Source organism: Trachurus japonicus, chromosome 13, assembly GCF_045865225.1.
Source record: "Trachurus japonicus isolate A0001 chromosome 13, Traja_1.0".
In the NCBI taxonomy this organism is placed as follows: Eukaryota; Metazoa; Chordata; class Actinopteri; order Carangiformes; family Carangidae; genus Trachurus; species Trachurus japonicus.
In genome coordinates this window covers 29,964,855-29,991,724 of record NC_140919.1, presented here as the reverse complement: position 1 = coordinate 29,991,724, position 26,870 = coordinate 29,964,855, and the positions used below count along the sequence as shown (strand labels likewise).

At 43.1% G+C, this 26,870-nt stretch overlaps 1 protein-coding gene across 6 annotated transcripts in view; it reads left to right on the top strand.

Moving 5' to 3' along the window:
* The first annotated feature begins 1,900 nt into the window (after nt 1-1,900).
* nectin1b (nectin cell adhesion molecule 1b) overlaps nt 1,901-26,870 on the top strand; it is a 161,142-nt gene continuing 136,172 nt past the window's right edge. For all 6 annotated transcript variants that reach the window (XM_085795877.1, XM_085795882.1, XM_085795876.1 and 3 more), the window contains exon 1: nt 1,901-2,834. In XM_085795877.1, coding sequence (XP_085652003.1) covers nt 2,783-2,834 — 52 coding nt within the window. In that variant the 5' untranslated portion in view covers nt 1,901-2,782. The remainder of the gene's footprint in view (nt 2,835-26,870) is intronic.

The window sequence follows — 26,870 nt, the reverse complement described above, 5'->3', positions numbered from 1 at the left end:
TTATGCAAGGCAGTTCCTAAATCTCCACAGCAGCTCTGGCCTTGCCTTGGGCTCTGGCACAAGCTGTAGTTCAGAATGAGTGTATCAAATTTCATCAACTTACCTGTAAATCAATCACAACCTCGGCCGCTCGATGAAGGGGGCATCAGAGTTAACGCTCGGAAGTCAAGGGGCAAATCAGAGTTTTCTAACCATTAGGTAGCATGGGAAGATTTGGCCGGGTCTGGACTCTGTTGGTGTGGCGAGATTTCGACTCCTCTGCAGCTGCCCAGTGCGTCCACTGCTGATTAATGAACAACGCTCACAGTTTGTATTTGGCAAAACAAACTGTCAAGTATAGGGTTTATCAGTGTGCACCCAGGACAAATGCAGTAGTCTTTTTTTGCTGTGTTTAACAGCGTTGTAAGGTTTCTTTATTAACTGCTCATCCTTCACGAAGGAGAGAGTATGTCGCGCAAGGGGCTCCTTTTTATACAGCGTGATTTATGTTGCAGTGCACCAAACACCACACTGACCCTAATAACCAATTGGCCCAGTTCTCGTTTGTCATGCCAGGTAATTTCTCTTGCTGTTCAGCAGATAATTCTGTGCTGCTGATAGTAAATCATGATTTTGGCTCTATGCAAACCCACAAACTCCAAATAACACAATGGACTGCAACGTCAAAAACCATGCAGGGGCCCGGTCTATTGTAAGCACCTGAAGAAGTACTGTCCACAAGAGGGAAGTGTTATCACATTCGTCCTCCCATTCATTTTCAGGCGGCACCATCACATGCCTGATCCTGTGTGCTTGTTTTTCCGGTGGAGAGGATGAGCTGGTTGAAGAGTAAAGAGGAAGGAAAGAGAGAAAGACCGGGGGACTGTGCATGGTTAGTGAGCTCTCACAGCTGGCTTATGAGGTAAAGCACTCTCCCCTCCTCTATGTGCACACACATACCCATGCATAGCAGTTAGATATCAGGAAAACATTTCAATCTGTGAGTCATTTTCACTTTAAAAATTACCACAAACCCCTCCTTTAGTGTCACTTATCATGTTTGTAAATCAGCAAACCTTACCTCACCGTGAGAGTGTGGGTGGATGACTATCTGGATCATATTTTAGCTCTCACTGCCCCACCCGATTGATTTGTTAGATTTGTGGTATACATGAGGTCTGGAGTGCCGCAGGGGTCACTGAGGGGATCTCTGATGGTACACCGCAGGAGACATACTTTCTCACTGATTCAACTAATCTGAAGTTAATGATGTAATAACTGATAAATGCAGCTCTTGTTTGTGTATTTCTCTCCCTGTGTCCTTCTTTAGTTATGTGTGAGATTAATTTCTTTTGAACATATAAATGTGGGGTCAAGCTGATTATCAAGATTAAATATTCTGAACATGTTTTGTCCTGACTTTACCTGGACAACTACGTAACCACAAGTGGAATTTTTATATTCTCATTTCCCTCTTCTAGTTAAACAGAATCTAGTTAAACAGATTTTTTTATTAAGAGGTTTCGGTGCCTCTTTGTGTATAAGGGGGAGATTTCAACATGCAGCAGTTTCCTATTGCATTAATCCACTCAGGCATGACTGTGCACGTCCTGTTTCTGTCTCTCCCCACATCCCCACCCCTCCCTCGTCGACGGAGCTAGCTATATCTCTCCTCCTGATTTTTTCCCCCTTTTGCGCACGGTTTTATCAGCCTCGGCTCCAAACGTGTCACGTTTAAGACCCCTTGACGTGCTAGAAAAGTTTGTGAGTCACTTCCTTTCTTCCCCAGGAGGCTACCGGGCTGCTGTACTGTAGTCCTCTCCCGGCGATGCTTTTGCTTTTTGCAGGACAATCCAGGCTCCTCCCTTTTGCACAACGTCACCCGATCCCGATCTCTCCCAAAGCGTCAGCGATAGTCAGCAACACACTGTGGTGGCAGATCAGCGGGGCGGTGTGCAGAGCAGGATAAAGCTACACAGTATTACATCCGAGAGAGAAAAAAAAAACGAGCTACAATAAGGGGGGGCGCATCCCTCTATTCCCAGAGTTACAGCAACTTCCAGCAACGACCTGGTGTTGTGATCTAATCTATCCTGGCTGGCCGCGGGCTGCAGGCAGGGAGAGCCGGGAACTGTGAAGGAACTGAGACGGGGACGGTGCCAGCAGATTATCTCTGAGGTGTTGTGTCAATTTTGCGGACAGAAGGCGACATTTCCCTCGGAGGAACTCTCCAAGTGTTGGAAACTTCCCAGCGCAGCATCGATCGAAGACCTCCCGCCCACTTTACCTCTGATCCACAATAGGCTACTGGAAGAAGGGAGAGAGAGAGAGAGAGAGAGAGAGAGTTCTGCAGCCGCTGCGGTGGATGGAGCAACAAAGGCTAGATGGTTAAACTAGAAGAGCTGCTTTGACAAGAACCCAACTCTCCTTTCTCTCATCGCCCGCTGTTTTCCTGAAAGACTCCCATCACCTATAAAAGAGCAGCTCCGCAGCCGCTTGGATCTCTGTTTTTTTTTTCTCTTTCTTTTGGAGTGGGGACTGGGAATCCGCTCAGGTTTTACTTCGGGCAAACTCTCCGCCAGCCAGGGGGTTGCTGCAGACGTGAAATTGATGCTCTGGCACGGCGAGGCGCACCAACGATCCTGTAGTTCTGCCAAAGTGTGCTATACTGTTCGTTGAGAGAGGTAGACTAGTTTGGGGCGCCGAAGTGGGATTTGCAGAAGTTGCATGCGTGCTCTTTGTCGTCTCGAGTGAGTCCTATCCATCCACTCTTTCCAGAGAAGATCCGGATAGTTGAGGCACCATGGCGATGTGTGTGGGGATATGGATACTCCTGTTGGCGCTGCACATCCAAGGTAAGCCGCAGAATTAGACTCCAGCAGGGAGATAGATGTGCCTTATTTTGTCATAACTCATTTGCTTGTGTGTGTGTGTGTGTGTGTGTGTGTGTGTGTGTGTGTGTGTGTGTGTGTGTGTGTGTGTGTGTGTGTGTGTGTGTGCGCGCGCGCGCGTGTGCGGTGCACGATGTTTTGCAATGCCACACAGTTGATTAATGCATGAATGGGTGGATCGATGTAATTGCCTGCTTTTGCGTTGTGCAACAAGATGTGCAAATGAGTGCGAGAAAATTGGAAAGTGTTGTCTGCTCCAGAATCCTACCCATCTAAACGGCTGCAGAATACTTATTTGGCTGCAAAAAAAATAATGAACTTACCCGGGCAGCAGGCAGATGGCGATATGTGCGAACCCGTTCAGGCCAGTAGTCTCCAAGTCCTCCAATATCCCATTGTAATGGCAACGAGGGGCCACAGTGTGCTCTTGAATGATAATTGACACCTGTGGCCTGCTATGCTCCGCGCTCCTGTCTGTAATATATACGTTTAACATAAGCACTATACACAATACATATAAATGTGTTTTATTATTTTACCCTGTGAAAGGGAATCAGAGGCCTTATCTGCGTTCATGTCCAATCATATTCTCTATTTTAGACACAGGATTTGGTTACATTTATATTCCAAGGATTTGTCTCAACTCTTACTTTCGGGAATTTGCCTCAATAATATTAAAATGGCCATTAAATAAATTGATTGATTGATTAATACATAATAAAAGTCAGAGTATGTGTGTGTGTGTGTGTGTGTGTGTGTGTGTGTGTGTGTGTGTGTGTGTGTGTGTGTGTGTGCGCGCGCTTGGGGAGGAGGATGACGAGTTGAGGGAGGCAGTGGTGGTTGATAAACAGAGTGATAATTTGACATTGATCCCCCTTATATCAAAGCCTCCCAAAGAGGACCCAAGTATTTAACACATGCTTAATAAGTGTATTTGGCTGTTATTGGAAGGCACATCATCATCCTGGTTATATTGACAACCTTCTAATTGGAAAACAAAACAAGCCAATAACAAAACAGCATGTGTATACACGCCTGTTAGTGTCTGTGGGCCATTAGGCAGAGGGAGCTTTTGAGGCTTAGCCAAAAATTTACTGGTTTGTTTACATCTTGCACTAGTAAACTCTGCCTGGCACCCCTATTTTAAGTCAGGAATTGAAGAGGGTCAAGTGTGGTCAAGAAATATCAGATCGGGTTTTTAAAGGCAGTGATGTTGTCGTTTCCTGGCTCTGACAGACTGCAGAATGTATAGTGAACACACTGTGCTGAGCCTTAAATCTACGTCTAATAAATATAAAAAGCCTTTTCTAGTTGGATATTTAGACACATCTGAGCTTCTTTTTTTTTTTTTTTTTTTTACACTTGCTTCGAGCTCAGGAACAACTAAGATGTTGACCTTGTTCGTAGCGAGGCTCCTTATGCCGTCATGTGTTCAAGACTGATTGAATACTTTGATCAAAAGCCCTGTCTGATTTACATTGAGATGATCCCTTTGCTTGTGGAGAAGATCAGGATTAACTGGTTCCCTTGGAATTCATGGAGGAAATCTTTTGAAGCTGTTCAATCAAGGGAGTGGAAAATGTCTCAAAAATTGCACTTAAAGGCCCCTGGAAAATGTCTTATTTGAGAAAAGCACAAGGTGTTTTTTTTAAGTCCAATTAAACCCTGTACAAATACACTACACTCAAATTTATTTTTCTTTTTTTTTATTGTTGTGGTTTATTCAAACCCAAAAAGACACCATAATTCACTCTTTCAGACATCAGCATGAAGGGAAGGGCCTGGAAATCGTTTTATTTGAGCAGTTGTTTGGAAGCATTTCTTTTGACATGCAAAAACAAGAATTTGGTCTTTCACCCTGAGGTTAAAGGGTGCAGCCATAAATGCCCACTGTCTTTGATGGTCTAATTGATATACAACATGTTCCAGACTCTTCCCTCATTACCCAAGCACAAACAAGTGGGAATGGCCCTAACAAATGCAAGTAGCAGCAAACCCTGCTGCAGTTATCCATCAGGGAAAACCATTTGTTCCTGTCATGGTAATAACCATTTGTAGAAAACACAAGAGTGCCAAATTCATAAACAGAAAACATTCCAAGATGCTTGCCAAATAGATTATCAAATAAAAGGAACATTGCGAATAATGGATCAGTGAATAACCACAGCAGTTCTGGTCCCACTTTCTTATATTAGCACCGGGTCTCCAGACTGATATTTAATTGAGTGTGAATTGAGTTATCAACCAGGTGGTTGTTTATGGCTTGGCTCCATTCTGGGGTCCTGGTGCTGTACAAGCCCATATAGATATCACTCTCAGCGGTGGGATAAGGAGATTTTCCAGCTCTAATTCTTCATCTTAGCTGGATTAAACATTTGGGAAATGAATGCTGAATGGTGGACGAGCATCAACTCTGAATGTACTAATAATTTGGGCTTGGAAATTGTGTAGCGTTGAATTATAGTCTTTGTAATAACTTGGCCCCATGCAAGGCAAAATCACTCTGCTGCAGACCCCTGTTGTTCAGCACTGTCAGTCATTTCATGCAGTCTCTCACGTATGCCTTTCCTGAATTTTCAGTAGTATGTTTCCTGAGTAATATCACAACACTGCTGCATTATGTTGTGCATCGCTGTCCGTCACGTGTGTTTTATTTGCGGTTTGATGCTCACGTGATGCCTCCTGAGTAATGTGTAAACCACGGGGGGACGTTTCCAGTTTTCCTTTTTGATGGACGGTTTTATTGTTTTGACTTTAGGGTTAATTACACAGCTAACCGTCTGATTTCTATGCACATGCTCGTCACTGAAGTCTGACACACGACAGTTCATTTTTGACTGGAGACAAACGGTCACATGCTGGGCTGCTGCAGTGTGTATTTGTTTTTCAGACTCATCTGAGGCAAATTGAAGTCGGCCTTTGTGTATGAAATGTCACACACTTCAGCTGGATTGACTGACTGACTGACTGAAGGAGGGGGTGTGAGGACAATATGCATGCGTGCTCACAAATAGTGCTGAAATAGATGTGTGACGTGAAAGCAGCAGTAGGAATATGTCTCCTCTGATGGGTCATGGGAGGAAAGCTGCTGCCACTTTGGAACACTGTAATTAGCATTTTGACTTTTTCTCATTTGTTCTTCTCTCTTTTTGAAGAAAACTGTAATTGGCAGTCCGAACAGTTTTGTATTTCATTTGGATGACAGCTCTGATATCAGGAAATGGAGAGAGTCGCTACGGGATTGTTGGGCCTTGATGGTTAGAGTGTGAATGCAAATTGCTCTGATCCTCACTCCTTTGGGGAGTCTCCGTTTGGTCCCTGCTGAGGTGATGGATGGGAGAGAGAGCTCCGAGTCCTGGGAGACTAGCATGAGGGGAGCTGACAGGAGATTAAGCTTCGCTTTTGCCATAGGAACTAATGGAGGCACTTGGCCACTCAAACTTCATCTCTCTGAGCATTTAGCTCATTGTGGTTGTGCTGTCGGCTCTTTAGCAAATCCTTCTCCAAACATTGTGTGAACCGTCACTGTGGAGCATAGTTTCTGTTGTGTGCTATGATCCTGGAAATGGATCGACCCCTCATTAATTTCAGGAGCGGCTCTCAAACAAGTGATTTCTTTTCTTGTCATTAGGAAAATATTTAAATTAGCTGACTTTTGTTCCATACGCCACAACAGTTAATCCAGAGGCACATATTCACTGCTTCCTTTGTAAGTTCCTGATGTACATTTCCAAACCCTGTGGCCTTTGCATATCCCATAATAACTGAATAAAACATGACAATACGCACTGAACCTAAATAATGGAATACTTATGATGAACTGGAGCATTTGCCGTGCGCGGAAGACTGCACAAATACTATTAAAAACTGAGTGAATGTTGAATTAAGTTCATTTCTCCGTTTGTCCATAGTTTCATATGCTTGATTATAGTAATAATATGAGTGATTACATACAGTATTTTAAGGCTTTGAATGGGGAGCTTATGGCTCATCTACATCTCTGTGATGATGCAAATTATTAGGATATGATACCCTGTCACCAAAAGAGGTTATTTTAGGTATTAGAGAAGGTTAGTCACATAACAGGTGATGTTTGTCCCAGACACAGGCCGTCTAAGGTTACCACCAGAGAGCTTGTTTTGTCGGAGCATGCACTTTAGTACAACATGCACTGTTTCGATTCAGTTGTTATTTTGGTGTGTAGTGTGTGTTAGATGTCCCCTCCTGTTCCTTTGCCTTCCTCACACCACACAGTCACCACGTTGGATCAGGATGGAGAACACGTTTATCAGCAGGCTGCAGCTACAATTTTATGCTTTAAACCCTTGAAATTCTTCTCTGTTTCAACTCAAATCGCAGAATCAGCAGAGTAAGGGAAAAGGAAATCAATAAGGGGGATCAAATCATGCCCTGAGTGTTTCTGATTTGGCATTAATCTGTCAAGTCTTTTTCTTTCTATTTAGCCAATCCTTGTCAAGGGATTAAATGGTTAAATTCCTGCGCTGCTCTCTAACATGAGAATAGCATTGACTGACTACACTTGTTCCATATTTCTCCTTTGCGTTTGTCAGATAGCTGTTACAGCATCTGAGAATTGGCTTATTATGGTTCCTGAGTTGATGTAAATCTTATACCAAGAAAAAGTAAATATTCTCGCATGTTGGAGGGATTTTAACAGTCTGCACTGTTTTCATGTGACACCATCTTGGCTTGCCAATATCTTGTAGAGTTACTTTGCTCTATTTTTCCCTCAGTGAGCAGTTACTATAGTTACTACCTGTAATCAGTCATTTCAGTTGAAAGAAATCATATTTATTTATTTGCAGAAACTGCTTCAGTGTCTGTATTTCAGAGAGCGGGTGTGAAGGGAATACAGCCTTTTAATGTCTCTTGTGGAGTCATCTTTTATTTTCTACTTAAAAAGAAAAAAAAGCATATGAGAATACCATTCTTTACTCATTGTGTCTGCGTTTACAACTGTGGCACTTAGTCATAGACTGATCTGGGATTGAGAGAATGGAGAATTCCTGGTCTTCCCACTAAAGCTGTGCGCCAAAGAAGATCTGATGAGTGCAGCTCCAACCCCCCTTTTGTCCTCCTATGTAACTGCCTGAACACATCAGTTTACAACAGGCAGCTGTGCTGATGTGCCTCCATTAAGGAGCAAAGAAGTCCTGATAACCCTCCAGTGAATGACCTGCTGAGTCTGAGGATGAAAGAGGGGGATGGATCCTCCAAGGTGGAGATTCAAGTCTGTTGTGGCAGTAGAGATCTGACCTGATACCAGTGCTGCAGAAAAAAACATTAAGCAGAGTTACTGAGATGTGTAGTGAATTTCACCTGACTGGCTAAGTCAGAATCAACTTTAAGGCTAAGTTACGCCGACTATGTGCTTCTGTTTTTTTTCTTCTGTTTTTCATGGTCCTAGTCTCGAGTGGTTGTTCATTTCAAGGCGTGATGGACCAGTTGGTGCTGTTTCCATGTTTTCTGTACCATGTTTGACTCAGTTGAACTGTGCGCTGACTTGTGCAGTCTGTTGATAAGAGCTGGCCTGCATCTCAGCCTCTCACTGCCTGGGGTCAGACCAATATATCAGCTGCTATATGAACTGCAAAAGTACAGGCTTTCTGTTAAATATGTTGTCCTTTGACACTATTAAATAATTCAGCTGTTAATGAGTAATATAATTAAATTGCCCAGTGATGATGGTAAGTGCATGAATAATTTTTTCAAAGCCTTTAATGCCTACTTGACTTTCTTTTTTCTTCCTGCCTTGAGGATATGGAAGAGGCGTTTTATTTGAGATTCCTTGTGTTTTTGACACTACCTTCTAACTGCATGTCTTTTCCAGCCAGCCAAGAGCAAATACTCATGAAAATTCTGACATTTCTTCAAAAATGCGTGACCTCAAAAGGGTCAACATATAAGACACTGAATATTAGCACAAAGTGTCTCTCACTTCTGACTGAAAACATCCGCACCGCCTTCAAAAACCATTTCTGTCAATCCCATTACCATCCTTCCAGCTCATCCACTGCACATGCCATCCACTGATAAATACCCTCCAGGGGTGAAGCTGAAATGGAATATAACCTTGCAGAACACATTCGTGTGAAAAAAAATCGAACATTTCTGAAAAATCTGCAGAGGCTTCAATCAAACAGAAATTTTTGGAATCAAAGTACAATCGAAATTTCTGTCATTGTGACACAGCACGTGGGCTTTTTGCGAGGCTCAGAGCTGATCTCCTGCCAGAACTTCACATTTTTCTCCTTTATTTTCAACAAACTTAGGTACCCCCCCCCCCCCTTTCCCCACCTCTGTTTCTTCCTCCCCCCTTTCCTCGCTCTGCCTTTGAGGACGGTTGCGTGCTGAGAGTCGGCTTGGTTAGCACTTGATACAAAAGGGGGTTTGTTTCATGAAATGTTTCCCTTTTTAATGAGTGATGGTGTTCACTCATTTAATATTCCGCACTGATATCTCTCCGGGAGCTGACTGTGCTTCAAAGCAACAGCATGGTTGTAAATGGGAGTGGGTGAAGGCGGGGGGTGGGTGCGGTGTGGGGGGCAGCCGCAGCGGTAGCGGTGGTGCTATGAGGGAGGGGGGGGGGGGGCTGCTTAGAAAACACAAACACAGGTTTATTTATTCTCTCTGACATATAGCTAAGCTCCCAGTGTGCTGCAGCTTGGTGCAAAGCTCCTTAGTGCCCTCGTCCTGCGCAGACAGACTCGCAAAATATGACTGATAACAGGTCAGCTCTGTGTCTGTCATATTTCACTGTGGGCGTCTTTCGTTTGTGTTTGCAACGTTCCCCCGCTGTGATCGTCTTTAAAGATAATTGCCTAGTTCAAAAGGACTTCAATTGCTTATGTGTGAGCATTTCTCAGAATATTTCAGCTATTATTTCTTCACTCCACCTGCTCTTTGGCTGACGCGATAGTTTCCCAGTGCTTGTCATTATAGTGAGATTGAGGTCAACCCGCATGAGTATGAGAAATTCTTCTTTTTTTTTTGCCTGGTTTTTTTTAATGCACACACGGATCAACTTTGCATGCGAGAAATGAATGTGAACACAGGGATGGCCTACAGTTTGGCATTGATCCTTCCATTTTGTTAGTGAGGTCTATACCAAAGCAACTAATGTTGTCTGCTATTGATTCCCCAGTTTCATGCCTGGCTGAGTTTCACTGTGATGTTGCATTGTTTTCAGAAAGTCAGGTGTGCCGGGGTGGTGTTTAGCTCAGTTGGTAGAGCACACGCCCCATGTATTGAGGCTACAGTCCTCACTACAGGCGGCCCCGGTTCGAATCCCACGTCGAGCAGCCCTATCCTGCATGTCATTCCCCCTCTCTCTGCCTCCCATTTCCTGTCTCTCTCTCAAATGTCCTGTCCATTAAAGGTGAAAAAGCCCCAAAAATATACTTAAAAAAAAAGAAGAAAGTCAGGTGTGCCAAATGCCCCCGCCTCCTTCCTGTGTGTCTTCTCGCTTTCACACCTAATAGTCCGGACCAAGGTCCGGACTTATTATTATTTTTTTGTTACATTGTTTCCATATAGTCCAGTAAAGTTCGCTTTCACACTGCTATTATGCCAGCGGACTAAAGGATCTACCGACGTCATGTCGTCATTACCTGCAAGGGCTGCGCCTGCTTATAATGGTCAGTGATTCGCTTGTGGATGAGCGTGCGTCTGACATTAGCGCATAGACAGTGCTCTGAAAAAAATAAAATAAAAATATGTGTAAATATATATATTGCTGGAAAGCACGCTGTGGTTTGTAATCGCGGTGCAGAAGAGTGAGTTTGGAGCTGATGAAAGGAGAGAAAAAAGAGGGTCGTGCCGCAGCGAAAATGCTCTCATTGATGAGAGCAGCAGCGATCAGCTGTTTTGTGTAGTGGAGGGCACACACGCGATCCTCCTGTCAGATGCGGCTGCATCTCTCCAGGTCACTTGTGTGTGTGTGAGAGAAGTAAAAGCTCTGACTTGCTGGGCCGACAAGTGTGCAGACGTTGTTTGGTGTCACCCGCTGATAAATATCCGTCTTTTTCAGACTTTTTTCGGCGGAAAAAAAAATATTTGTGTCAATGTATAAAAGAATAGGCCATATAAAAAAAAATGCATGTATCATTTAGGGATTTATATTAAACACTCTACTGTTTAATTCCGTGTAAACGTTTACAAGTGTAGCCTACACTGACACACCCATCCCTCTGACCAAATCTGGATATAATATGATCTCTTCTCCCCAAGTGTTGCCGCGGCTCCTCTTTCCTTTTTTTCTGTTAATTACTTTTTTCGGCACGAGCGAATCTGACGTGACTTCCTGTATTTGGTCTGATAGTTCGAACCTTCCAAAAAAATGCTTTCACACTACGCAGCAGCGGACCTTGGTCCAGGATAGTCCGGACCGAGACCACCTCCTGAGGCTGGACCAAAGACTCGGTCTTTAGTCCGGACCGTGGTCCGGGGGAGCTTCACACCTGTCAATTTGATCCGAACTATCTGGAAAGTCCGAAAGTCCGGACCAAAGGAGGTAGGTGTGAAAGCCCCCTAAAAATGGCATTGCAGAGCTTGGAGTTACCAGTAGATTTCTACTAGGATGTGTGTGAAAAAGAGGTGGGAGGGTGAGTGAGAGAGCAATCTAACCACCAGCCCGACCTCATAGCGCAGAAAGAGCTTCTGTTTATCCCTTTATCTCGAGCTGCAACAGAACGAGTCTGTTAGCACTGCACCCATTTACACTATTGACTTGTATGCATAAAAAGCAAAGCTGTAGGGTATGGTTGTGCTGTGCTTAAACTACAGTGGGGTCCAAAAGTCAGGCCACTTCCCCATTTACACCATGCACATGTATTTACTTGTATTTATTATTTAGTGTGCTGCATTTAGATAACACACCACACGCCAGAAAGAGGAAGAGAACAAGGCCAGCAAACCCCTCATGGTCCTTCCATATCTCACATTTATTAGAAGCATGCAGCTTATACAAACATGAGCCATAGGGTCTCATGCCCATGAATAGAAGATGTGCATATATAGAACCCCCCACACATCTTTGGTCTCTATCAAAGGATGGCTGCTGTATCTCTAATGCATGTTGTCAGCAGGTCTTCCTCACCAGTATCCTCTGTTTTACCTGTTGGTGCCCAGCCATCTTTTGTTTCTTTGAGAGCCTAACCAATCTGTCGTTGTGGTTGATTTATGTTTGAATATGAATTATGAGTTAATTTAACTATACTGTATATCAATGGATAATGGTTGTATAAAAAAAGAAGAAAAAAAATCAAATAAAAGATGCACCTGAGGTAGAATCACTTAAAGAAATATGACAATAGCTGAAAAATGCATAATAAACTCAAAAACAAAAGTAAAAATGCAGCACCTTAAACTAGCCATTGCTGCAGTATATTGCATTGCAGTTTCTTTGTCAACATACGGCAACACCGGTATTTGTAGTGATACTAGTCAGGTTCTGTTATTTTCCACAGGTTGTGTTTCGTTTGCAGTTGTTTTTCATCTACACCCTTTTCTTGTTTTTGGAGAGAGGAATAACCCCCTCTGGTGAGCATTGTTCTTAAAAGTGTCCGACTGAATGATCACATTTCCAGATGTTCACTGATGTTCCTGCTGCAGCAGCGCATGGCAACTCAAAAACAGGGTTTGTGTGCGGGAGAGACTGTCACCGTAACTGTAGGACTAAAGTTAAGCTTGAGCTGTGGTTCAGTTTGAAACATTTCAAAAAGGAATAATCCAGGTCATAGTTGTCCGCGATCTGACTACTACTCAGCATTGACATTTTGTCTGGGTTACTTTCTACTATTTCCCCTGAAGCTATAATCATTTCTAAAGCAGAATAGTTGCATATAAAATGTCTGCTGTGCCCCCCCACCTACCTCTCTTCTTCTCCTCTCATCCTCCTCCTCCTCCTCACTTCTTCTTACCTCTTCCAGCTGAATAACTTTGCTAGGGGTTTCCACATGGGAGCTTCCACTCTGGCAGCACATGTCTTTGCTTGGCTACGGGACTGCAAGTGGAATTAACCAGTCAGGAATCTGGAGAGGGCTTTGATAACAGTAAAGGAATCACGCAGGGCCATTTTGTAGTTCACAGCAATTGTCAGTTGAGCCATGAAGATGCCAAATGTCACGTCAGGCCAGAGAAACAGAAGGTTAGGGGTCAGGGGTCCCTCACTCCCGCCCACTTGTCGAATATATGAGTTACAGCAATTCTATGATGATAAGTTATGTAGATATAAATGGCCACAAGAACACCCACTCCCTGACCCTGCTCCCACATAGCTCATAGTCTCACAGATAAAGACCGAGAGTGGAAAGTGTATTTTCCTGCCTTTATCCATGTGTGTGAGTTGATTTTTTTTCTCCCACTTAAACCATATGTTCTGTTCACATAAAGCGCAAGCATCGTAAATATTCATTTGATGGATGCAGGAACTTGTAGTTGATCCCGGTACTCTTGTCAGCATTATCAAATTGAGAGTAGGAGCTAAAGAGGAACAAATGTTGGAGTGAGAAACTTGATATACGGGCTGTTTAATACCGCAGCAAAACTATTAAAATACCTTCCCCCTTACAGCCTGCAGACTCATGCCCTTCAGGATGCCAAGTTTTAAATTGGTCTGCAGAATGGGCTTAAGGATTGTACCTTTCTTTCTAAATTGTGAATGCGAGGGAAAATAACAGCTGAAATGTAAAGAGGAAACTGGGAACTGGAGATTTACATGTCGACCCTGCGGGGGATGGGAGTTTGCAGAAGGTTGTGCTGCTTGTGAATGAGGAAATGTTCCAAGGGTGATTCCACTTTGCCTTGAAAATGGTGTTCTTGGCTGAAGTTCTGTGTAGGCACATTGGGGCTGCTTGCTGGAAGAAAGGACTTGTGCAAATAAAAGTTCATTCAATTTTTTCCAGCTCATTAGGCCTTTTTTCTATGTCAATGCGGGAAGCCAGTAGACCCCCCAAAACCAACTTACATTCTCCATTAAAGCTATCTTCAAACAAACGGGGCTGCCTGTTGCATAATTGTAAGAATATTATGACACATAAGACGGTAAATTAAATTAACAACTCCATAATGTGCCGAAGATCATATTGTCTGCCAAATGAGTTTAATTAAAGCCTTTTTAATTTCAGTAATGAGTGACTGAGATGCTCAATCAGATCTTTTTATAACAAGGGACTCCAAGTCAAGATGAAATGTTAGTCCCATGTATCAGTAGACTACTCAGTATGTGATGAAAGTCAGGAGATAAAACTGATTGGATTTGCCCCGCAACGTCAAGGGTGTGTTTCATCCCCGCTGTTTTATGAAATTTTGCTTAAGCTGGGAAAAAAAAGAAGAAAAGAAGGGATTCCTGCTAGAGTAAGTGGCGCTCCAGTGGAAGTAATCCAAATAACACAGGGCTGATTCTGTACGTGGTTATACAGGATTTCAAGGGGTTAATCCTATTGATTGGGTGGTGGGATTTACCCATGTAATTTGGTGGAAGTTTCTCTGACCTCTCACCATTGGAGAGATTTGGTGTGTGTGAGATTCAGGGGCGGGTTTTTGATATGCGCTGCACTTCCCCGGTCTTCCTCCTAACCCCCTCCTTTCACTCACACACTGCTGATGCTTTGTGACCAGTATGGGGTGGGTGTTTGTTTTTGCCGGGAAGACCCAGGAAGAAGTGCACTGAGGCATAAACACACGCATTGTTTGTGTGTGTGTGTGTGTGTGTGTCTGTGCACGTCACCAAGTGTGCAAATGCATACGTCTGTGCGCAGGCCCGAGGCAGAGGCAGCTTCACGTTGCCGGCCCTGCTCCCCCTCGATCCTGACCCACTTTCTTTTCCCTGCCCGTCGCTCCCTCTTTAATTGCCGCGCGGCACACTGAGGCCATCTGCTCGACTGAGGCCCGTCGCCATGGAGATGCTGGGAGGCTTTTCGGATTTGCTGTGGACTGACCAACAGGGAAATAGAGGTCAGGGAATGGGGGTAGGGTGTTGGACAGTCATAGGGGCACCAGAACAGTATCATCTGACAGTGCAATAGTACACCTGTAAGATCCATCTGAAACAGATGCTGCCAAATCCTCCCAATGCTTTAAAAAAAGAAAAAATATATAAACCAAAAAAAACATGCATCTCCACAAAATCTGATTTTCATGTTCCCCTGAACCCAAGTTGCACTGAACATTCAGTATTTCAGTTCAGCCTGAGACATGAAAATGAATCAACGTGGAATTAAATGGATTTTATCTGACACCAATAGTAAACTTGAATACAAATGAAAAAGTTTCATCATATGTTTTTGCATGGTTTTTCATATTTCTCAAGTGTCCAGAGGGGGAAAAAAGTTCTCTGACTATTTCAAATTACACATTCCATTTTTGCTATGAGGGCATTTTTAGACAAATGGCTATTTGTCTGTGCTCAGATTACTGTGCCGCCGCAGTCAGATGTGTATTTAGCGTCGTCTCATCTGCCTGCTCTGATCACATTGAGCTGTGTTCCTTTATCCTCATGAGTGTCTTTGTATATTTTGCTGCTCCTACTTATTTCCTTTCCAATGACACGCCTCAGTGAGGAAGCAGTTGTGCTGTGTTTCCAATTAACACTCAGGCGTATTTCAGAGCTGTGGTCTGCACTGCTAGGTCGCCCCTTTCTCCTCAGTCTGTCAGCTGCACTTGCATCAAGCCTGCCCTGTGTGTTGTTTAAACATTCAGATATCCCACGTCTAGTCCATGGGATCATTTGGCCACAAATGTGGCTTTTTATTCCAGGAGAATGTTTTACTTAATGGCTCTGATGAAGTCTTGGTATTGACCTCTGGCACATGCACTGTGCTGAGCTTTGGGAGACACTCTTTATATTTACTCCACATTTAAAGGTCAATATTGGTAGCCGTCATTTCTGAAGTGCCATTTATAGGTCAATACCTCATTAGTAATCTGGTGGAGTTTGGATCAAACGCAACTGCTGTCTTGTCCATGTGGCTGAGCTGGAACCATTTCCACTTTAGGGTTCAGTGAAAAGCCACAGGACATTGACATGTTTAATTTAATTCTAGATAAGAAATTGGGTTTTTATTTTATTTTATCTGAAAAAGAAAAAGAAGAGGAATGCCCAGGATGAAATATTGCAACAGACAGTTGAAAAGGATTGTACAGCGAAAACCTTCCAGTATTTTCCAGCCAAATGAATGACTTGAATGGTTAATAAATTATCCAAATTGTTGTCAAATACTTTTCAGCGTTCAGCTTCAATTAATGAGCGCATTAATTCAACACTCTTATTGCAGTGAGGCCTATGTGAGTTTTCCAACGGCGTTGTTGCAGGCTACCGGTAGCTCTTGGAAGTGTTAGAGTGTCTAGAAATGCAGTCAACATGTCATGGCAGACCAACTGCACCATGGTGGCGGGTGTACATCTCATGCCATGAAATTCCACTACAATGTGGCGCCTGACTTACAGTGTGTCTCTACTCGATTGCTTTAACAAGAGTCAGACCTCCTGCATGGGCTGTCAGCAGCCATTGCCTTTGATGCCATCACTATCTGCATAGATGCTTCAGACATCTTATTTTGCTCCTCCATCACCCGCCAGTGACAGAGAAACACGGGAGGCTGTGACAGCAGAAAAGGTAGCTCTGTCAGTTTTAAACTCCAGCGAGTGCTTGATCTCTGAGCTGCCCAAATGTACAGTGAGAGCTGAAGTTAACAAGACAGTGTACCCGGTGCCTGTAATTGGACCGGGCCCTTTTTCGGCAGTGTGAAAAGATAGAGAGGGCCCGCCTGTCAGCTTGCTCTCCAGTCAAGGTCACGATGTCAGGCGCTGGATGTGTTGTATTTGCTACCATGCCCTTCGTCCTATCACAGCTTATCCAGCTGCTGCTGTGCAGAGGTGGGATGAGAACTGCTGTGCTCTGTGGGCAGCACACTAGATTATGCGCTTGGAGAGATTAATCAAATCGCATGATGTTATGCTATGAGCGAGTGACCAAGTGAAGTTTCATCTAGCCACTCTGACCAACATATGCCCCTTAAACTGGGTTGGATCTTGTTTTGTTTGTCCCTCCTGCCATTGTCTGAGGAGCAGCACATTTTTAGCTTGGCATGGGCTGATGCAGTGATGGGAAATAAACTTTCGTTCCAAAGGATTATGTCATGGTGGAGTACTGTGGATGGACCTAGTTAGCTCAAGTGATTTTCATAGCCCTTGTTGTGCCAAACTCCTGATTGCAGTTTGAATGGAGGCCACGCTAAAAGAGGACTCTTAATTACCCCTCTTTAAGTGCACATGCTGACTCAACAGTGGTGTCTTTTGATTTGTTTAACAAGCCTGCCTCCCCTCTCCTTATTTGAACCGGGCTTTATCACTACTTTTAGTATCATCCGACTCCAGACTCTCTATTGCAGCTGTGTCCGTGGCTGTTTATGCTCAGAGGCCTACACTGAAAAGAGTTTCATTCACTTTTTATGGACAGGAGTGGGGAAGAAAGGTTGCTCGCTGTTCGACAGAATGCAATCCACTCCACCACTCAACAGAATATTTATTTATTTACCCTTCCGATGCCATTTTGGTCTGCGGAATCCCTGGAGAGGAAAATGCATTAAGCCACTCACTGTATTTACTTGTGTTGGATTGATGCTGATGTGTGAGGGCAGGCCAGGGGATGGAGGATGGGAAATTGATCATCGGTGAATGAGTGTCAGGGGAATCTTGACATCCACAACTGCTTTTCACGCTTTGAGCTCAGAGAATCCATCAAGCAGAAACTTGTTGCCATCTGAGAATACAACTACTTACCACAAAGATTAAGACATTGCAGTTTGTTCAGGCATACACACTTCAATGGTCTTCTTTATTTGATTGTATGGGATAATTGACTTGGCCTGCCTGTTTGTACCTTCTTGGTTTTTATAACTTGCAGTAAGCCCTAACATAGACACATCAGGGCAGTGAACCCTGGTGTATTTGTTGATGTGTTTCCTCTTGCATATTATGAATAGTGACAACATGTTCATATAGTGTGAAAATCAGGCCATTTCCCAAGCTATGCTTGTATTTCAAGGATGTATCCTACAAATAATTGGAGAGACTGCAGTCTTACAAGTCCCTCTAGGAATTTACAGCATTCATTCATAAATACAAAACAAAATTGGCAACATTTGCACCTATCAGTGCACAAAAGCTGGCATTTTCATAATTCCTCTGCAGTGCATCAACTCCAAATCAACAAAACATTGCCCTCTGACTCACAATCATTGCTGGTGGCTGCAATTTTTGCAGAAGATAAACACAACAAATTGTAAAAAATAAATAAATAAAACAATCTTGAAAACACTTTAGCAAAATTAGGTATCTTCAATCACAATTACCACAAGATCAAAGCAAATGTTCATAACAGTCACAGCAGGAGGAAGTGGTGAAGTACAGACTGCTGTGAAGCCGCATCATATGCAAAGGAAAGGGGGCTGTTAAGTAACTGAAAGCGAGTGGTATTATGCTTGGAAAAATGGAAACGTCATGGGTGGATTAGCAGTTTTGCACTCATAAAGCGCCGCACAAAATACTCATCCGTGTGATAGTGTAATAGTATAGGCCTATTGTGGAGGACCTCTCTATTTAGTATGGGAACGACAGTCATGCATTTGCAAGGTAATCCCCGGATCAAAGGTCTGGTTTATTTAACATTTACACAAAGAGTGTCTCTAAAACTAAGCACAGCCAAGACTCTGTGTTCTGCAAATTCAGTTTGAATAATAAATTATATCCTTTTAAAATTACCTGTGTGATAAACAAAAGCCAGAAATGAAAGACTTATCATTGTGCCTTTGAGCTTTGCCTTCCCACACACCTTGAACAGATTTCTCATCTGCTTGTTTTTTTTTTCTTAAATTTGAAAGGCCTGCAAGAATTTAAGAAGAGAGCCAATGAAAACTACCATTAAAGGATGTGTTATATGTTGAATTAAAGGCATTTTAAGGTTGGGTAGCAGGATCAGGATCTCCTAGGCATGAATAAGCCCTTTGTGCTGCATGTGTAGACTCATTTGTTTAGCTCGTCTGGATGTAGACCGTGCTGATTTTCATGCAGTCGATGTGAAAGCAGACTTTATGAATAACGAGAGGATTACAGGCATTACTGTTTCATGATAATGCAGGTTTATTTGAATCCACATAATTGTTGATTATTTCTCAATCTTTGCAGGAGTCTAAAACTTGCTCCCCCAGGTTGGGCTGCCTGAATATTCGGGCTGCATTTTGCCTTTTTTAAAATTGCCAAGTCATTATTGTAAATCACATTTTGTTCTCAGCTGATTTCCCTGGTTAAACAAAGGTTTAATTAAAAATTAAAAGCTGCACACTGAATTAATGTACATATTTTGATGCAGTTTCTTTCACAGAGCTTTTGAAGATACAACTGAAACACCATTTGCCGTTAGGTGGGTGGCTGAGATGTACTAGTTTATTCAGAGTACTAATTGAATTTACATGATAAATATTCTTCAGATTGTTCACCACTGTGACTTGAACCTTAGATTTATGTCTAATATTTATAGGAGACTGTCAGGAACTGTCAGCCTCCTATGAATCAACGAGACCTCAAAAACTCAAGGGCCAGTTGATGTGCAATAAATCAAAGGTGGAGCAGGGAAAAATCCCACCAAGATGAATAAAAGACAGCAGTTAGAAACATGTAACCTTTTTGCAAGGAGGCGGTGATTTATTAGTAGAAAGCTGTTTGCTCCTCCCCCTTCTATTATATGTTTTAAATACTGGAGGAAATGAATATATTTAAGAGACTGAATGTGCTCAGGCACCATGACTTCAACTCATGCATTACAATGCAGTGTGTGTGCAGGCATGCAAAGTCGCCTCACATACACAAACACACAACAGCGAGGTAGTACGATGCGATCCAATCCTCCAGAGTGTGCTTGCATGTGCAGAAGTATTTTTAGCAACACACATGCACACGCAGCGGCCTGTGTTTTCCAACGCGATGTGTCAGGATGGCATCATGTTAGGGATTCACTCAGATGGTCCTTAACGCTTTGCCCAGAGCGCTGCAGAAGGGATGTATTTGTACCCAGCACTGGAGAGGGGTCACGTGCTGACCTCATTGTGTGCACAAGTAAGTGCACTCCGCAACATCAGTGTGCAGCTCCCTTCCACATAATGAGAAAGCGACTTATCTCAGCGCTTATAGCTAATTGATTGATTTCCTTGGCACAGATATCCTAGCCAGAAACATTTTTTTATCCTCTCAAGTTGCTTAGAGAGGAAGAGGAAGCAATGAAAAATGAAAATGGGCCCCATCTCTGAAAACGTAAAGATTTAATATTTTTATCCCTAGAAAGAAACTGGCACGCTTTATTACTCTTTGCCTCGCCACCCCTGCCCAACCCTTAGAACGAGCTGTGCTGCAGTACTTTGCACTGCAATGGAAAGGCACTTTGCAATGAAAAACACACATTGCTTCTTCGTAAACACAGAGGTTAATGTCTTATTTACAAGTTCCCGTCCCTCCATGGTTGACATGTTTTTGTTACAAATGTCTTGCTGTCTTCTTGAGACAGAGCAGGCAAAGGTGATCCAAGACAGGCAGATCCATCTTCCGTTGTCCTCTCAGTGTCTTAGCCGCACGGAAGTCCCATATCCCCCCCCTCCCTGGATCTTCAAAGATTGCAGCTGTCCCTGCTTCTTTCACTGGTACATTAACTCTTGCAGCCTGAGCTGCTTCCCTGGAGCAGATGCTTCTAGAAGAAAACAAAGCTTGCAGGCCAGGGGGTTAATCACACTCATCTAGAGGTCTGACGCAGTCTTGCCAGGTGTGTCGCACTCAAAGTACAGTTGGTTTCCTTTTGTTGCTGCACCCTGACCTCTGCCTTTCTCACTAACTGCAGTCTGTTTCGGGAAGCACGTAAAAAGAAAAAACATAGGATCTCCACAAATGCCTGATGGATTCTGTTACATCCTATATGTCAGGTTTTACATGCAAGCCCTGCACAATGAGCAGGAAGTGATTTAAGTAAGGAAGAGGGTGAAGAATGTTCTTAATGGAAAGTTAAACAACAACTGTGGTCACGAAACACTTCAAGTATGTTTTCTTTGGTTTTGACTGAGCCTTATCAAAGAGAATTCTGTACACAGCCTCCAAGGGCCCAGTTGTAAAAACTGACAACAAAATACCACTGTAGCCAAAGAAGAATTACGGAACACCTTGAATTTGTCTCAGGCTCCCTTGTCTGTGTTATTACTTTGTGTCCAAAGTTGTGGTTGTTTGTGGTGATTATTTTTTCTGGTACGGCTTGACATTTGATTTCACATAGTGTACTAGCATGTGTTCATTGTATCTTTCATAGATTGTTACACAATACAGATGGGTGCAAGAAAAAATAGTTATTTCTTCAGCTTCACTGATCTGTGACACTCGCATTGTAAGTCTGACGATATTGCTTGTGACAGACTGTATTTGAGTAAGGCCATACTTGTACATCAATATGCCAGTGAGATTTTCTCTTATGTTGGCCCTTGGCAGCATATTGATTTAGTTTGCATCTGGAAAATAGCTTTTTTTTTGTTAAAAAGCAGTAATAAATGACTGGTTTTGACATTATTAGCTCATTTGAGAGTGAGATTGTTCAGGGTGAAGAACATCAAGGTTGTCTCTTGGCCTTGCATTGTCACAAATCACAATGTGGAATTTTTCCAATGTGGTCTTGCCTCAGTGAAATTCTTGGTATAGTCAGTTATACGCTTATCATTGCTCTCAGTTCCCAGTGATGCATTTGTGTGGTAAAATGCCAATTCCCTCTATTGGAATACGTCTCCTAAGACACAGCTGCCTACTAAGATAGCTAATGGCTGTGTTTTGTGCCGCAGCACTGTGAGCTGAGTGTGGCGTGATGGCATTTGTTCTGTCTGCCCAAGGCCTGATCTGTCATTGTGTATCAGACCAGCCAGTGGCCATGACTCACATTTGAACCCTCCGGGGGCTGGAGCTCATGGACAAGACACAGGAGTTTAACGTTCGGCACCCAGAAATACATATGTCAGTGAGAGAGAGGGGATGGGAGGTCGGGGATAGGGGCAATGCTTATGTGGAGGTGTTATTGAATATTTTCACATCCCGACAGCTGGGGGGCTGCACAGCGATTTCCACGGTGCTAAAAGTACATTTTCTCTCTGCATCGTTGGTGCTAAGCAGTCATTACTATGATGAATCTGTGCTGTGTTTGCCGGAGTTCCCTCCGCAAGCAAACAGCGTGTCCAGCTCTGTGGCATCTGCTTCCTCGGATTTTCTGTTGATTTAGCCGATCTGTTGAGGCACTGGCCTTTTCTTTATCTGCTCTGATACACAGTGCTGCTCATACTGACCCACCCTCCACTTATTCTGTTCTATAATAATATAATTCTTCTCTACTTTTTAAACTCAAGCCGCATCATGTGCTACAGAAGATGTTTTCCGAGAAAAAAAAAAAACTTTTGTGACTTGGCATGACTTGCTTTTGAAATTTATGAATTAATTATTACACTAACATTTCCATAACATTTCCATAAAATGTCACAGGGTTTGCTGATATGGTCGGGCTAGTCTCTTCATTCCGGTTGCCTGCCTATCTGCCTCCTTTTGATGGCTTCATCTCACACACTGACATATTTTCAGAATCATATCCATCAATAGATGTCAGGGATAGGACCCCCACCACCGCCACCACCACCACCACCACATACCCCCTTCACTGACAAAAACAGTGGCCGTTGTATAACATCATCTATCATCCTGGGGCCTTTGTGCAGCATCCTGTCTCATACGGGGGCTAGCAGCCAGTGCGAGGGTGGCATTCTATTTGACAGGCCAGCGCAGATGCTAAATGACAGTGACACAAAGAGGGGGCCCACCACGCAGGTCCTGACAGGGCTGTTTTCCATAGAGAACAGGCTTGACTTGACTTAAAGGCCCAACCCAAAATCAGATTACGGCACCACTCTTGACACCTCTTTGGCCCGGTTCTGATGTTTGTAATTTCCCTCAATAGGAAACACTGACGTGACTGGGACGTACTACTGGGACTCTCAGTGGTTTTCTTTGTGCTTTTGTGTTGCTTAAAATTATCTTAATCAAGTGTCTTTTTCTATGATACAAATGTCTCGGTTTTGAAGGTTGAGAGGAGTAGAACCATGAACTTGACACAATTGTACAGCAACTTACCTAACATGTAACATCAGCCGTGTGGCCTGCTGAAGTGTCCTCCAGCTAATACTGAGGCCATTGTGTCTTCTTGCACGTCCCCCTGGATTAGAGTGTTTGCCAAATGCCTCAAGAGTAAATGTAATGACAATATGCGTTCTGGTGTATCAGTTCACTGTGTATCATTTTCTCTGATGTCCTGGAGGAGAAATGCTGCTCTGAGCCCTTTTGTTAAAATGCTGAATATAAAGTACAGTATCTGCGCTCATATCTGTTGTTGGGATACAGATAAAGAAAGACACCTCTCAACTGTAGTCAGATTACACACACCTGCCATTTGCAAAGTCGTTTTTCTCGCTTAGGTGTGCCGAGGCTGGTTTTGTATGTACACCGGTGTTTGTGCAAGTTACTGTATCAACTGAAGGCTGTAATCATCCTGGATTAGTGACTTGTAAAACCTTTATTCTCTCATATAATGCCATTTTCAGTGCACCTTTTTTGTGCCCACAGTTCCCGTGTACAAGTATTTCAAAATGTTTGGGCAAGTTTATGTTTGTGAACATAAAAGCTGATGACCAAAAGTACCTTTGGGAGGATTATAGAAAATAAATTTACTTGCACAATGTGGTGCAAATATGTATCCAGAAGCAGAAAGAGAAGAATTATATTAATGGCCTTATTTCAAGGCTCTTTTTATGTAACTTTGATGTCCAGTCAGTCTTATTGTGTGGGATCCATTAGTGAGAAGAAAAGCTCTCCTTGATTTGCCTCCAGTGAAATAAATGAAATATAAATGTAGGATATTTATAGATCTGAGGAGGCACTGCCGGAACGTACCTCTTTGAACCCAATGTTGATGAGAATACAAATAAATATGAGAAGACATGCAGTACTGCACGTCCACACTCACTCAGGTGACTGATTGTCCACTATACCTACATGTTGATACATGCTGAAGACTCACTTGTTTCTCATGTTTGTGCACTGTGGTTGTTCTAGACAAGAGCTGAGGTCACTGTGTTTGTCAGCAGGATGTCTGATAACGTCATCATTGCTAATCTCAACTGTGGTTAAGGTTTGACCAAAGTATTTCAGTTTTTGGGGCTGTGCCAAATTTAAGTTTGAATCATGCAATTAAAGAAAAGGGGAGAGTATGTGTCGAACATTGGGTGCAATTTTCTCAGGATCGTCTGCCCTCATGAAAATAGAAGTGAAGGATTGTGAGACCTTTTAAGCTTAAAGGACAATTCCAGGCGAATTCAACCCAGGGGTGTATTTGCATATCATTTTAGGTCTAAAAGAATTAATCTGAAGATTTTCAGTTTAATCGCTCCTGTTTTGCGGTAGTTGCGTCTGTCCGCGCATCGCCACGGCAGCAATGAATGGGAGTGGATGTAAGTTCCGCTGTTTAGGCTGTTTCCAGCCCTCAAAGCCGCAATTTTTTTCCACAGACAGCATCAGATGGCTACTCAAACATGCACCGAGAAGTTTATTTACTTCAAGCAAGCCGACATGTTTGTAAAAGTCAATCTAATTCAAAGTCTTCCGGAGTCTCGCGCGAGACCCAGTTGCCGTACTCGGTGTGTTCAGGTGCAGTGGGAAAAGCTACCGTTTGTATCATAAACACAGGAATATCAACTCTTGACTTGCTTCAAGTAAAAAAAACTTCTCGGCGCATATTTGAGTAGCCACCTGATGCAGTCTGTGGAAAAAAATGTACACTTCAAGCAAGTAAAGAGTTGATATTCCTGTGTTTATGACACAAGCGGTAGCTCCTACTGCGCCTGAATACACCAGCACTGCAACTTCGGGCTCGCGCGAGACTCCGGGAGACTTTGAATTAGATCGACTTTTACAAACATGTCGGCTTGCTTGAAGTAAATAAACTTCTCGGTGCATGTTTGAGTAGCCATCTGACGCTGTCTGTGGAAAAAAATTGCGGCTGGAAACAGCCTAAACAGCGGAACTTACATCCACTCCCATTCATTGCTGCCGTGGCGATGCACGGACAGACGCAACTACCGCAAAACAGGAGCGATTAAACTGAAAATCTTCAGATTCATTCTTTTAGACCTAAAATGATATGAAAATACACCCCTGAGTTGAATTCGCCTGGAATTGTCCTTTAAAGCAGCATAATATGGTCATTTTTGAGCTTTATGTTAATGTGTATGTCTTTCACTCTTCACTCCCATCTCATCTTAAGCAGCCTGCAACTGAAACAAACAACTTTTCACACTTTCAAATTGATTAACTTAAACATCTGTTTAAAAAGTGCAAGCTACTTTACTAATGCTGTTATGGTTATTTTGTGGGCTTGTTGGATTGAATTGTTGTTCTTTGTTAAAATTGACCTTGCTTTGTGTAGAAGAGGCTAAAATGATTAAAGTGAAATGCTGTGCTAGTTTACGAGTGATCACTTTCATGATGCAGCCTGCCAAAAAAACATTTGTGATGGAGTGGCACAGAGCTTTCAAAGATGGAGTCACAAACAGACAACACAGAGACACTGCTGGCTTATGAAGCTGTCATTATTTAAAGGGTTAGAGAACACCATGGGGAGGAAACAGGTTGTTTTGACAGGGGGTTCCTTTTATTTGGATTTGAATGGGGTTAGCAGTGTCGTGCAAGGTAGACTGACTTGTGCATTAGAAGAATAACGCACTACTCTGTGCTTCTTAAGTTCAAAAAGCTGCCTTATTCCCTATTTAAGGGCAGCAATTCTGACACCATCTCAAGGTATGGAGCAGCTAGAGGGCTCTTCACACTTGCCATTAAGAAAGATAAAGATTTAGTGTGCAGCCTAGCGATTCAAGGAAAGAGCCATAGTATCTGCACTAGAGAAGCGCTTTTTAGCTTTTAGCTGCCTAAATGTCTGACATTTGCTTCAGCGTGAAGCACTTCTGTGTAACTTTGTAGACTGTAGAAAAGATTCACTAGAGAGTCGTGTGCTTCAGGTCCTGCAATAATGTAAACCTGCTGTAGAAATGTTGAGAAACTGAAGGCTGTTTATATCCTGGCCACCACAGGGAAAGCTGACTCATCAAAAGAAGGCTCAGTTTTCTCCTTGGGGTAGAAGTTAACAGTTTTGCTCGCCTGGCCCCATGTCATTTATTTTTAGTAATTACCCGAGGAGACTCTGTAGTCCGGCTTTTAGTCAGCCTGCATCACATGATCCTTTAACTGTAACAGCATCCCTCCCTCCACCTCGCCATTCTTTGCTGCAGAGCTGAAATTCCACCCTGCTTTCCCTGGGAGCTCGCTGCTGGGATCATTTTTTCATAACCACTGCACACTTCTTCATTTCCATAAAAAAAGACACTGAGCAAGCAGTAAATTTTGTTTTAAGAACAAAACTATAAGTGATTACACAGACATCCTTAGAGAAAATGCTCACAAGCTTTTTTTTTTGTTTCAGGAAATGAGCCTTTTGTAAATTCCCTATCATAATGCTCTAATAGGCGACAGGTGAGAAGCGTGCGTCTGAAAAGCTTGCTGCCGAATGCAAGCTGTTTCCTGTGACAGCTTCATCTGTGAAACCGTATTCTCCAAGGGCTCAAAGCCTGCCCAGGGATCACTGAGACCGTTTAAGATTACATGTTTTCTGGCAGGGAGCAACAGATAGGTGAAAATAATTGGCTTCGTCACCAGCCACCTCCCCACCACCCCTCCCCTTTTTACTCCTGGCGGTGACGACAAACAGAGTGACACGGTGAGGTAAGAGGAGCCCAACCTCCCAACATCCACCTGAGCTGCTCGCTTAATCTGCACTGATGCCGTTACCCAGCTCCTGTGGCATATAATCAA